Here is a 13,936-nt window from a genome sequence, read left to right on the forward strand (position 1 = left end):
ATTCATATTTATAGTCAGATTTGATATAATATGCCTACACATCAATTAGGTGATCCTTATGAATATGTAACACTCTTCCCAGCTTCTGTGTGACGCCCTGAACAGCTGTGTGAATGAGCTCCGGAGGCGACGAAAAGCTCCAAGTGAAGAGATTCCATCCATACCCCTGATCCACTCGGCCTACCACATGTACCGCACCCGCCTTCAGAACCTGTCCAGGATGATGTCCCTGCAGCCACAGGTGGCCCTTCACTTGCAGAGGAACCCACAAGTGAAGGATAGCCCAGTGATGGTAGGTTCAGAGATTTTCCACACACTGCTACATTTAGTTATGTGAAATCAGTGTTTAGGGGCAAAATGTTTGTGTTTATGAGTGCATGATAGTAGTTGAACTTTTACTAGTGTATTGAAAGGAGGCTTCCTACATGCTATTAGAAATGTCATATTATGAAATGGTTCGTTCCGGCCAAGCAATCTGATCGGTCAAAAGTGTGTTCCAGGCCTCCCGGGTTGCGCAGTGGTCTAGGGCACTGCATCGCAGCGCTAGCTGCGCCACCAGTCTCTGGGTTCGCGCCCAGGCTCTGTCGCAGCCGGCCGCGACCGGGAGGTCCGTGGGGCTACGCACAATTGGCCTAGCGTTGTCCGGGTTAGGGAGGGTTTGGCCGGTAGGGATATCCTTGTCTCATCGCGCTCCAGCGACTCCTGTGGCGGGCAGGGCGCAGTGCGCGCTAACCGAGGGGGCCAGGTGCACGGTGTTTCCTCCGACACATTGGTGCGGCTGGCTTCCGGGTTGGAGGCGCGCTGTGTTAAGAAGCAGTGCGGCTTGGTTGGGTTGTGCTTCGGAGGACGCATGGCTTTCGACCTTCGTCTCTCCCGAGCCCGTACGGGAGTTGTAGCGATGAGACAAGATAGTAATTACTAGCGATTGGATACCACGAAAATTGGGGAGAAAAGGGGATAAAATTAAAAATAAATTTAAAAGAAAGTGTGTTCCAGGCGTGTTGTTATTGAGCACTTTATCACTTTGTGATCAGTCCGCCTGTGGCTTGTTCCTAGTGACCGACCGCATCACGTCCTGCCAGACCTGCTCTTGTGTTATTGCTTTAGTAACCATTTCTCTGCCTCACTCTACCAACAGGTTCTGGACGTGTACGCAGCAGTTGCCTGTGTTGAGCAGCTGGAGCCTCCTGCGTTGGACTCTAATACCCAGTGCCAAGACTGGCTGAAGCAGGTGAAAAGACTGCAGGGGTCTATAGAGCTGGTCTGCTCCCAGGGAAGCCTGAGGCAGTATGGAGAGAGGAGCCAGGAAATGTTTAACTACATCCGGTGAGAGAAATGGCCATTTGAAAGACTAGAGAGAGCCAAACATTAGACTTTTTGAAAGTAGACTTTTTATTTTATTTTACAATTCTGAAGAAAAACATTTTTGATGCAAGAACGCATGATATTCAAAAAACAAGCAGTAGCAGTTACAGTGCCTTCAGAAAGTATTCCCACCTCTTGACATTTTGTTGTGTTACAGCCTGAATTAAAAATGTATTCAATTGAGATTTTGTGTCACTGGTCTATACACAATGCCCCATAATGTCAAAGTGGAATTATGTTTTTAGAAATTAATTTGAAATGAATAGCTGAAATGTCTTGAGCCAATAACTATTCAACTCCTTCATTATGGCAAGCCTACATAAGTTCAGGAGTAATTATTAGTCACATAACAAATTGCATGGACTCACTCTGTGTGCAATAATAGTATTTAACATGATTTTTGAATGACTACCTCATCTCAGTACCCCACACATGCAATTATCTGTAAGGCCCCTCAATCGAGCAGTGAATGTCAAACACAGATTCAAACACAAAGACCAGGGAGGTTTTCCAGTGCCTCACAAAGAAGGGAACCTATTGGTAGATGGGTAAAAAAAAGCAGAAATTAAATATCCCTTTGAGAATTGTGAAGTTATTAATAACACTTTGGATGGTGTATCAATACAACCAGTCACTACAAAGATACAAGCGTCCTTCCTAACTCAGTTGCCAGAGTAAAAGGAAACCGCTCAGGGATTTCACCATGAGGCCAATGGTGACTTTAAAACAGTTACAGAGTTTAATGGCTTTGATAGGAGAAAACTGATGATGGATCAACAACATTGTAGTTACTCCACAATACTAACCTAAATGTGTCGTGGAAATTCATACTGAGAGAGACTTTGTCATTTCTTCAAACAATCATCTTTATTTAATATCGATTAATTATTGCAATAATGAAACTAGTCAAACCAACACTCTTGACTGTTGGGCCGAGCAGCCTAACCTTTACAGAAATGCAGAGATTTTTATATAGCTGACACTAAGAATTCTTAGTCATGGCTGGTTCCACCCCTCCCATGCAGATCAAGGGGCATCATAAGCAACTCTGGGTTCATCCGGTCGTTATCTGCAGGGGGTTGTTGTCTTAACCCCACCCTGGCTTAGTTTCCCAGTTGCAAGGATGATTTTGAGACAATGCGGGATTGTTCTACTCCTAAGCTATCCCTAGTAAAACACATTCTTGTCTATGCAATGCAGTCGTTAACTAATTTGTCAGCTCAAGCCATCTCTAGTGACCATGCGCCCAGATTAGCTGCAGGGAACTAGAGTGGAGACCATAAAAACACAGCATTTGTAGGACAGAAATGTCTTACAATTAGTTAAATATGAATTGTTTACCATTAATATCAATTAAATCATGTAAATACATAATTTTTCTATCACAATAGACAGAGTGAAAATAAGGAAGCCTGTACAAAATACAAATATTCCAAACATGCATCCTGTAAAGTAAAAGTAAAGTTTTTTAGGGTAAAAAGAAATGGAATAGAGATAAGCACAGGCAAAAACCTAGAGGGAAACCTGGTTCAGTCTGCTTTCCACCAGACACTGGGAGATGAATTCACCTTTCAGCAGGACAATAACCTAAAACACAAGGCCAAATCTACACTGGGGTTGCTTACTAAGAAGACAGTGAATGTTCCTGAGTGGCCAAGTTACAGTTTGGACTTAAATCAGCTGAAAATCTACGGCAAGACTTGAAAATGGCGGTCTAACAATGATCAACAACCAACCAACTTGACAGAGCTTGAAGACTTAAAAAAAAAAAAAAGTGTAAATATTGTACAATCTAGGTGTGCAAAGAGACTTACCCAGAAAGACTCACAGCTGTAATTGCTGCCAAAGGTGATTCTAACATGTATGATCTCAGGGGTGTGAATACTTATGTAAATTAGATATTTTTTGTCAAGATTTTAAAAAATATATATGTATATTTAGTTATTATGGGGTATTGTGTGTAGATGAGAAGAAAACAATATTTAATCCATTTTGAATTCAGGCTGTAACAGAACAAAATGTGGAATAAGTTAAGGGGTATGAATCATTTCTGAAGGCACTGTATCTGAATAGCTGTATTCATTTGTGAGTTTGGCCGATAGGTTGCGTCTTTGACCTTTCTTTTTGATGTAGACTTTTAAGAATAATATTTTCGGTGTTCTGTATGATAAACTCTTATTACAATGTAATTGTACTTCTCCCAGATACTGTATGTCTAATTCCCCCAGAATGAATAACGATTTGTCCGTGTTTCTGTTTCCAGTAATAATTGGAACCACATCTGCATCCTCTCTCTGTTTGTGGAACACATGCTGCTAGGCTTTGAGTTTGAGGAGAGGGAGCTCAAGCCTCTGGTCCTTGATCACACTCGTACCTTAGGCAAAGTAAGTTTATCTTGTATATTTTGTTTTGACTAACTTAACATGCTACTGAACGATATTCTATATCACCATTTTCGCATTTGTACTCTTTAAGTTTTTTTGCTTATGTATGGTTTATTTTCATCCCATATTTCAGGTTTCGCACCCTTCAGACTTAATTTGCCATATGTGATATTGAGCTTTGTAAACAGTTCTATCCAAATATAATTTTTGGACAGTCACTAAACATTGTGCTTATTTAACTTGTGGGCTAAATCAGGCTGACACATAATGTTTATTGGTAGACTTAAACAAATCTACTGGTTATGGGCTTACAAAACAAATACACCTGTACCATGTCAGATATAGAGTTGAAATGTATACACCTCACACTCATGGTTATGGGCTTAAAGAAAGTTCAGATGTATTCAATTTTGAGTTTGCATCCCAATATGACTCTTTATATACATCACAGAAGACTGAAATATAATAAAACTGTTTAACATAGAAACACCGGATTTCCAACGTTTATTTAAAAAAAAAGTTGATTCATTATGAAATTATGAAAAATATGAACAACATTCCACCCATGAGGCCACTAGGTTATTTGACTGCAGTAAAGGGCTACTTCATTTATTGGACTGTTATTTGTATCTTGTATGACAGATTCTGTCAAAACATTCAGACGTCAAATCTGAGGAACCCTTTGCAGCCGTCATTAAAATACTGAAGTCATGCAAGAAAGGAGCAAGTGATCTTATTTGCAAGTAAGGTCCAATTGGTTTCTTCATTTTGTTCTAAATGGTATTCATATAATTTGTCTATGTTATTTGCTGTCGCTGATAAGCTGTCCCTTACGGAAAGAACACATGAATTTTACTTGTGAACACATTTATAGTGTTCCAAAAACATTTGAAATTAGATTTTCCACATGAGAAATCATGTGGTTTTTCTGTAAGGGATATACAGAATTTGATGTTATTACCATATGTTGTTTCACTTAGGTTTGGTCTCCAGTGCCCTATGTGTATGGGGGAACCAGAGGACCCCGTGGACCTGCCCTGTCACCATATTTTCTGTCTTACCTGTGTCAGAGGATGTGTCAACGTGTGCCAGATGTACTGCCCCATGTGCAAACAGGAAATCCCAGATGACTTTGAGGTGAAAGTGTCTGAAGACGTACGGTGGGTGTGTTTTACAGTTTTGACTATGGATACCGGGACAGTACTTCCTCAGTGAGTGTCTAATCTGTCTCCTATGGTTTTGCAGAGCTTCCATCACCCTAAATGGCCAGTTCAGACGGAGTTGCAGTGCGTTTTTCATAAACCTCGTCACTACTGTGTGCTTCAAGGACAACATCCCCCCATCAAAGGGTGTCATCCTGCAGCTGTTGTCCTTCCTCATGGTCGAGACAGACCCGATTCCACTTATCAGAGGTACCCCCCCACACACACACACGTATATACAGTACCAAATCAAATTGTATTGGTCACATACACATGGTTAGCAGATGTTAATGCGAGTGTAGCGAAATGCTTGTGCTTCTAGTCCGACAGTGCAGTAATACGACTCCGGGATGCATCGACTCCGGGATGCTGGCCTTCTAGGCAGAGTTGCAAAGAAAAAGCCATGTCTCAGACTGGCCAATAAAAATAAGATATTAAGATGGGCAAAATAACACAGACACTGGACAGAGGAACTCTGCCTAGAAGGCCAGCATCCCGGAGTCGCCTCTTCACTGTTGACGTTGAGACTGGTGTTTTGCGCTCTACGGTTCTATGGTTTTTGCGACTGCACTTGAAGAAACTTTCAAAGTTTTTAAAATTTTCCGGATTGACTGACCTTCATGTCTTAAAGTAATGATGAACTGTTGTTTCTCTTTTCTAATTTGAGTTGTTATTTCCATAATATGGACTTGGTCTTTTACCAAATAGGGCTATCTTCTGTATACCACCCCTACCTTCTCACAACACAACTGATTGGCTCAAACGCAAGAAGGAAAGAAATTCAACAAATTAACCTTTAACAAGGCACACCTGTTAATTATAATGCATTCCAGGTGACTACTTTATGAAGCTGGTTGAGAGAATGGCCTTCATTTCTCAGAACAAGAATAGACTGACAAGTTTCAGAAGAAAGTTATTTGTTTCTGACCATTTTGAGAATGTAATCGAACCCACAAATGCTGATGCTCCAGATTCTAAACTAGTCTGAAGAAGGCCAGTTTTATTGCTTCTTTAAGCAGCACAACAGTTTTCAGCTGTGCTAACATAATTGCAAAAGGGTTTTCTAATGATCAATTAGCCTTTTAAAATGATAACTTGGATTAGCTAACACAACGTGCCATTGGAACACAGGAGTGCTGGTTGCTGATAATCTGCCTCTGTACGCCTATATAGATATTCCATAAAAAATCTGCCGTTTCCAGCTACAATAGTCATTTACAACATTAATGTCTACACTGTATTTATTATCAATTTCATGTTCTTTTAATGGACAAAAAATTTGCTTTTCTTTTAAAAACAAGGACATTTCTAAGTGACCCCATACTTTTGAACAGTATACACACACACACACACAATTGACAGATTGGATTACGACTCAATAAGTGTTTGTAGCTGGCCTCTAATTTTATTGTCTTTGTACCAGCACAAAGTCAGATACACACCAAAGATTTCTCACCATTCGATGAGTCTCTGGACAAAAATCCTGTGGTGAGATCAGTGATACTCAAACTCCTGCTCAAGTACAGGTGAGTGAACCAGAAAAGCTGCTTATGTCATTGTAATGTTGTTGTAACCAGTAACGCAATTCAAGGTTTCAGAATAGATATGGTTTCAACACATTTTCCTGAATTTAACTCATTTGTGTTTTGTTTTTTAGCTTTGATGAAGTCAAGGAATATCTGCAGCAGCATTTGACATCGATAGAAGAGAGCAACATTGTTGATGCAGAAGATAGAAATGAACTGTATGCGTTGTACATGAACTGCCTTGAGGTATGATCTGATTGGGTGTCCATGCAGGCAGTCAAGACTGTTGTCCAATCAGAATAACAACATAGACCACAACTGCAGTATGATTATATGACTATTATACAACGTTCTGTCGCAGGACTCATTGTTGGAAAGAATGCCACAAGAATGCACCTGCCTTCAGGAAGAGACTGAGTTCTTGCATCACTTCCTGGACTCTGTCACTGACTCGGCTGAGACGGTCACAATAGAGTACCTGCAGCAGATTGCTAGGGTCCGCCTGTGCCTGGGAATGGCTGCACACCTTCTCCATAGCATGCTGTCTGGTGAGAAAATGTATTCAAAAGTTCTGCTCCATGTTGGTTAAAAATTGGGCTTGTTGGTATAAATTCGTGTTTTTTTTTTTAGAATATAAAGATTATTGAAACCACTGGGCTCGGAACTATTGCGATTACCAAAATTAAAAATCAGATTTATTTTTCACACACAGGTCCACACACAAAAAAATGTACTTTAAAATGATTTTTAAATATAGGGAATTTAGAGGCAACAAGAGCAACAACAAACATTGTGGCTGTTAGGCCGTCACAAGTGTGTGTCATGGGGAATGTAGAAAAGACTTGAGTTTGACTGACTGATCCAAGACATGTCCTGAAAGAAGTGTCTGGTCTTTCAGGGACATGTGCAAGTCCTCAGGATGTGGTTGAGGAGTTTCTTTGTGCTGTTATGAACCTGTGTGAGAGGAGTGTGAACGACTGGTACCGGGTCTATCTGATCCGCAACATCAGCAGACAGCAGGGTGTAGAGTGTGTCCAGAGGATGCTGAAGGAAGCCAAGTACAGGTGGCTTTTCCCTGAAGAGATACATCAACAGGTACATAGTAACATATGGCTCTCTTGAATGTTTGTTAAACCACATTTTTAACTGTTGAAAAAGCCTGTATTTATTTTCCTTTCATTGAAGTACTTGTCAAGTACATATTAAAGTGGAATGGAAGACTACATATATATCATATGATCTCTCTGTAAATGAACCCTTGCAACGAAGAACCATATATGTGACTGGTTACAGGATCGGGAACGTTTGACGCTAGTTTGTACTTCACAGTAGGACCTCGCGTACGGCTGCGATAGTGGTGGAGTTGACCATGCTGATGGTTGGCCATACGTTTACATGTATTTCTTAAAGAGACGGATGGGGCTAAGGCTTAAGAGGGTGTGAAAAATGCTGAATGGGCGTAAACAAAGAAGAGCTCTCTAGCAAGTGTGAAAATTGCATCAACATTTTTCAAAGGGCATTTTCTCCTACTTGTCTCCTAAGTGTGATAACACGCATTAATCAACTTTCAAAATAACTTTCCAATGTTTTCTCCAACTGCAGCGTATGATATACAATTTTGAAGCTCTAACATTTGAAATAAGCTCCCAACAGAGAAATCTGGCCACATATATGTGCATTGGGAAAAATTCCAATATTGTCAAATATTAAAAAAAAAAAAATTATGTGTATACCACATTGTGTCATTATTCAAGTCATCACACTTCTATCTTTTAATTATACTTGCCTGTTTTTTGATTTCATACTTATTTTCCATACTTTTTATAAGGATTCATGAAGTCGATATATATATATTTTCTAACACATACTGTATATGGTTGTTCATCTGCGGGATTATGTGCAGAATGAAGATGGTGGGCAGATGGACCAGTATCTGGTCTATGGAGAGCAATACCTGGCTGTACGGGAGGCTGTTGCCAAAGCAGTATTAGAGGGCACTGTGGAGGACATAGAGAAGAAGTGTGAGGTATTAGTGCAATTCCACTCAGCTCTCTAACAGTGGCTCTCGTGCATTACTATTTTTAACCGGTTTGAAAGCATTTCTAATCATCTGAGGTAATGCATCATTGATAAGTGGATAATCCTCCGCTCTGTGTCTTTGTCTTGTTTATAGAGATGTACTGCACCTCCAAAGAGGCGGACCTTGTATATCCTGCTGGCTCTTTTCAGAGAAGTCACCAGTCTGTACCGAGCAGCCAACACAGGCCTCCACCCCAGCCCTAGGGTAGGGCACACATTGGACTCTGTTGTTGATGATAGAAACGGGGCAAACGAGTGACATTTCAACGTTAGATTTTCATATCATGTTGCTAATTTAAGTTAAATGTGACCTTTTCGTAGATTCCTAAAAAGTCCCCCCAAATCTCAATCAACCCATCTTGATTGTCCTAGAAAATATGGTTGATTGTCCCAGAAAATGTTAGGATGAAATATCTCATATGCCTAACTGATTCCTCAGAGGCTATATTTAACCATAATGGCTGTCCTCCCTCAGAAATGCCAAGAACTTGAGTACTTCATCCAGGGTTCAAGGTACCTAGATCCCAAGCCGGTGAGGGACTTTGCCATGGCATTGGTGCACAACAGGATGGGAGGACTGAGTGTCCATAATGGCCGTACCGGTGCAGAGCACGTCCTTATAGAGCTGTCTGTCCACCTGGCCGCTGTGCTGCTCACTGGGACAGACGGGGTGCTAACACCTCTTCAGCAGCTTGGCCTGACTCCTAACAACATGCTGGTATGATCCATCTCACCTCCATCTCATACTGCCTGCATCCCAATTGTCCACCCTTCTCCCGAAGTGTGCACCTGCATGGATTAAAAAATGGTGGAAACTCACTGTAGCCAATACGTACACCAATCCAATGCTTTTTCGGCAGAAGGGTGGAGAGTCGAAACACAGCCATTGTTCTCATAAACATTTTATTCCAAGTTGAATATCAGACTGTCTATTCCAACAGAGAGCCTTCATACCCACGATGCCTGAAGACATGCTGGCTATGGCCCAAAGGGTTTTAACACAGACTGGAGGCCTTGAAGCACTCACCTGGTATAGTAAGTACAGTGCCCACAGAAATGTTGGCGTACCCTAACTATAAAATCTGCTTTCTCAATTCACCGGTGGCATTGATTTTGTTAACCTTTTACTGCAGTGGGCTAAATTAGTGTTGGTAGTCTTAAACAAATCTACTTTGAAACAAATGTATACACCTCACACTCATGGTTATGCGCTTAAAGAAAGTTCAAATGTATTCAATTTTGAGTTTGTATCCCAATATTACACTTTATATACATCCCAGAAGACTGAAATATAACAAAACCGTTTGACATAGAAACACTGGATTTTCAGCAGTATTTTTTTGGTGTGTTTATTAATTATGAAATTATGAAACATATTCATAACATTCCACCCATGATGCCACTAGAGGGCGATTTAGTCATTTGACTGCAATATGCTACAATATGTAAAGCTTGCCTGAATAATGACAAATTACTTAGATTTACAAAACACTTTCTTAAGAGCTCACTTCATCCACGACCAAGAACATTCACCTCAGCTTTCAGGTTGCAGTAGTGTCCTAATGTAGAAGTATCTCATACTGATCCCTACTAAATAACAGCTATTGAAAAATTGCAGCATAGAACACATATTGTAAGCATTATAATAACACATTATAATGACTCATACATGACAAGTATAAAAAGCATTATACCTGTTGGTAAAGTGTTACCGAATAATTAAATGATGAGTTGTGATGTATACTGAGTAAAACATTACAAAACTAAACATTAACATTTTGATTGACCTTTGTTCTCTACAGCCTGTCCTGAAGGACACCCTTGTGCTGTTGGTGAGGTAAGCACAGTTCTTCATGTAAAATTCAATTGACAAACATTCACAATGTTAAAAAACTCCACAGCAGACTAATTCACCCCCTCTTTGCAGTGTGGTCGCCCCACCCAGCTGGCACACTGTCTAGAGTGTGGGGCAGTAGTTGGAGGGAAGAACCATGCTCCTGTCAGAGGTTTCAGTGCTATGCGACTGCAGCGGTAAATTTGTTCCCTGTGGTGCTTACAAAAAGGGCTTCCTGTTGATATTGTTGCTAAAGCATCAGATTGACAGATCCCATGTTGAATGACTGAACTTGTCATCTTAGGGGAGATCTGACAAGGACTGGTCACATCCTAGGAGATCCTCAGAGGAGGGACAACCCAGACTCCCAGGACACCAAAAACATGTCCCTCGCCCCCTTCACCCTCGTCAGGCTGCTCACCCATCTAGCCATGCTGCTAGGGGCCTCAGAGCACCCACAAGTACGCCTGCTTGTCTGCCAATGGCAGCCCACTCTTTCTAGCATTGTGTACAGTGTACCAAACTACAATATCGTGGTTATAGAGTTATATAGAGTAATATGGAGTTGTTGTTTATCAGTCAAGTTCAAGTAGTTTATTTGCCATTATCTACTCAATTAGTGTGTAAATAATTAAGTTTATCACCTAATTATATGGTTTTGATGGAAGTAAAATACAAAGGAGATGTAAAAAATGACATATAGAAGATGAAAATACTAAAAGACAAAATATATAAAAGATGACAACTGCGGACTGCAGTATTTCACAATAATGAGATATCTCTCTCCTTTGTAGTCCATCCAGCAGATCATCCAGCCTCCAGCTGCTGACCCCTGTGGATTTCTGATTCTTCACCTGCTAAAGGATATGGATCATGTGACCAAAGCCCTGGGGAAGGGAACAGATGGCACGGTCACCACCATCCACCTGATAATCAGATCCATCCTGGAGTCACCACAGACCAGTCCATGTAAGGCCTTTCATTAATGCTCTCATACATCCTCTGACAGGTATACTTTATTATCTGATTTTAACTCAATCAAGTTTTTAAGCGTATACTCACAATCATATTTTAACACAATCAAGTTTTTAAGCGTATATTCACAATCATATTTTAACTTGAATATGCTAATAAAGTATCACATTTTTTACTGTGAGCGAGAGTTGCACCTTTTCCTTTCAAATACCAATGTGATTTTTTGGTTGCATCTCGTCTCACTTTGGTTGAGTGCCTCCCACTCCTCTCCAAACATTTTGAAACAATGAAAGTCAAAGCAAGTTAATTGTTTGAAATGAAACAAAATCTAAATCACATACCCGCGTACTTATAACACAGATACCAGTAGCTACCTCATGGACTCTTTGTTTCTAGGGATGGCTGGCTATGATTCCCAACTCTCAACTAAAGAGGCCAGAAATACCTGGGAGACAACCGTTGCTACTGACATCATCACTCCTCAGTTGAAGGTGAAACCTTTGGATAACATTTGAAGTTAGCTATAGTTTGATTAAAGATGTATTTGATTAAAAATATATTCCCGCTATATTCCAAGTCAAAGATAAGATTGCACCTTTGAAGTGACAAAGAGTTTCACTTTGTGTGTGTCTGTGTGTACATACCTGTGTCTGTTTGACATCACAGCATCTTGACCAGCGGCTGAGAGAGGTGAATGCCACAATCAGAAATGACTCGCGTGTCTCCTCTAACTTCATCATGAGGGTGACATTTGGGGATGAGTGTCCGTTGTCCTCACTACCTCGGCGCTCCCAGGTCCACTGTTCAGGAGTGTGGAGCTGCAGAGAGAGGGTGTCCCTACTCAGCCTCACCCACATCGTAGAGCAGAACGACGGAAAGGACAAGCTCCCTCTACTATGGAGGTTCCTACAGAAGGTAATCCGTCACGAAACCTGTGTTCTTTCTTCCTATTGTAAATAGATTTTCTAAATCTTGCATCTTTGAATAGTTTCTGAGTGAGTCTGTGACGTTTAACTCACATGATCTCCTGCATTTTCCATACATTTTTTGGCGTTTTCGCAGGAGGCAGAGTTCCGGCTGGTAAGGTTTCTTCCAGATATCCTGGCCCTGCAGAAGAGTCTGGTGAAAAGGTTCCAGAAGTCATCAGACTTGATGAATGACTCCATTAGAGAGTTCATCCAGAAACAGTCAGGTAACGTCAACTGTCCATCAGAATGATCCATGCTTCGCACTATGCAGCATAGTTATCATCATATTATTGCCAATTTGAGACTAACTTATGAAAAGCAGAATTGAGTGATATAATTTATGGGGTTTTGTCTTCTAACAGCACCGATGAGAGTGTGCTATGAGAAACGAATCCAGATCTTCCTGAATACATGGAACTTGCTCAGATTGTCAGTAGCCACCAGTGAGTTACCCTTCTTTGACTACCGTCCTCTGTAAAGCAGGACAAAGTTGGCCGTACAACTGGAACATTGTCTGTGCCCGAAATGGCACCATATTCTCTACATAGGGCCCCGGTTGGAAGTAGTGCACTATGTAGGCAATAGGGAACAATTTTGGACATAATCATTTTCTTTGTGTGTCTGGATGTGCAGGTGAAATAAAGATCCCAGAAGAGTTCTGGAAGGAGGATTTGGACCAGGACAGTGACCTCCAATACCTCCTGCCACGGCGCCAGGGTCCAGGCCTGTGTTCCACCGCTCTGCTCAGTCACCTGGTGGCCCTGCACAATGAGCTGCTTCACACTGTGGACCGCCACACTGGGGAAGACACCAGGTACAGCACTGCCAAGGAACCAATCACCCCTCCCATGCCACACCCCCCCATCCCAAACAAACCCCACCCACCCCCAACCTTGGTTCTAAACACAATAATGAAAATATTTTTTTTTAAGGTAGAATGGAAATGAAAGATATTTGGAACTAACACTGGATTTGTTTCCTGCACAGCCATCAGCCAGTTTATCCAGGGATATAAAAAGGTCTCAAAGTACTTTCTGCTCCAACAGCTACAAGGTGAGTCTGTCAGAGCTGACAGATCTGCATGTGATCCGCTATGAAGTGGAGAAGGACCTGCTGCCCCTGGTGCTGTCTAACTGCCAGTACAGCCTGGAGCGTGGCAAGGAGACCCTGTCTGCGTACGACCTGCCCAAGATCCAGCAGCAGGTCCTAACCCGCTTCCTGCAGGGCAAACCCCTCATCACACTAACTGTGAGTCCTGGCTTCTAATTAAGGCCCCAGACCCTTTCTTCTTGTCCCCAGACCCTTTCTTCTTGTCCCCAGACCCTTTCTTCTTGTCCCCAGACCCTTTCTTCTTGTTTACCCTCTGGTGCTTACAGATCTGAAGCAAATGGATAGACAAAAGCAATGCTTCACTTACTGAATCCAATGTGTTGACTTTCAGGGAATCCCGACTCTGGTCACCAGACACGAAAGAGATTACGAAAGCATTTTGAAAACAGTGAAAGGAAAAGTGTCTCAGGCAAGTTTTACAGTAGTATTAATATTACTTGTATTTGTTGACACACCATTGTGACGTCATGTGAATACATATCACATTTCAGCG

General features: G+C 41.4%; 1 protein-coding gene across 1 annotated transcript in view; it reads left to right on the forward strand.

The window, feature by feature from the left end:
- Window positions 1-13,936, forward strand: part of LOC120065452 (E3 ubiquitin-protein ligase rnf213-alpha-like) — a 52,353-nt gene that overhangs the window by 32,194 nt on the left and 6,223 nt on the right. The window contains exons 32-56 of the mRNA XM_039016477.1: window positions 83-292; window positions 1,139-1,326; window positions 3,629-3,749; window positions 4,392-4,492; window positions 4,730-4,909; window positions 4,995-5,170; window positions 6,381-6,477; window positions 6,609-6,723; window positions 6,839-7,035; window positions 7,389-7,572; window positions 8,381-8,503; window positions 8,651-8,761; window positions 9,032-9,274; window positions 9,498-9,591; window positions 10,359-10,393; window positions 10,484-10,584; window positions 10,695-10,851; window positions 11,185-11,359; window positions 11,762-11,856; window positions 12,032-12,280; window positions 12,428-12,557; window positions 12,696-12,776; window positions 12,967-13,147; window positions 13,380-13,581; window positions 13,775-13,852. Coding sequence (XP_038872405.1) covers window positions 83-292; window positions 1,139-1,326; window positions 3,629-3,749; window positions 4,392-4,492; window positions 4,730-4,909; window positions 4,995-5,170; window positions 6,381-6,477; window positions 6,609-6,723; window positions 6,839-7,035; window positions 7,389-7,572; window positions 8,381-8,503; window positions 8,651-8,761; window positions 9,032-9,274; window positions 9,498-9,591; window positions 10,359-10,393; window positions 10,484-10,584; window positions 10,695-10,851; window positions 11,185-11,359; window positions 11,762-11,856; window positions 12,032-12,280; window positions 12,428-12,557; window positions 12,696-12,776; window positions 12,967-13,147; window positions 13,380-13,581; window positions 13,775-13,852 — 3,624 coding nt within the window. The remainder of the gene's footprint in view (window positions 1-82; window positions 293-1,138; window positions 1,327-3,628; window positions 3,750-4,391; window positions 4,493-4,729; window positions 4,910-4,994; window positions 5,171-6,380; window positions 6,478-6,608; window positions 6,724-6,838; window positions 7,036-7,388; window positions 7,573-8,380; window positions 8,504-8,650; window positions 8,762-9,031; window positions 9,275-9,497; window positions 9,592-10,358; window positions 10,394-10,483; window positions 10,585-10,694; window positions 10,852-11,184; window positions 11,360-11,761; window positions 11,857-12,031; window positions 12,281-12,427; window positions 12,558-12,695; window positions 12,777-12,966; window positions 13,148-13,379; window positions 13,582-13,774; window positions 13,853-13,936) is intronic.

The sequence above is a fragment of the Salvelinus namaycush genome, chromosome 20 (genome assembly GCF_016432855.1).
Source record: "Salvelinus namaycush isolate Seneca chromosome 20, SaNama_1.0, whole genome shotgun sequence".
NCBI lineage: Eukaryota > Metazoa > Chordata > Actinopteri > Salmoniformes > Salmonidae > Salvelinus > Salvelinus namaycush.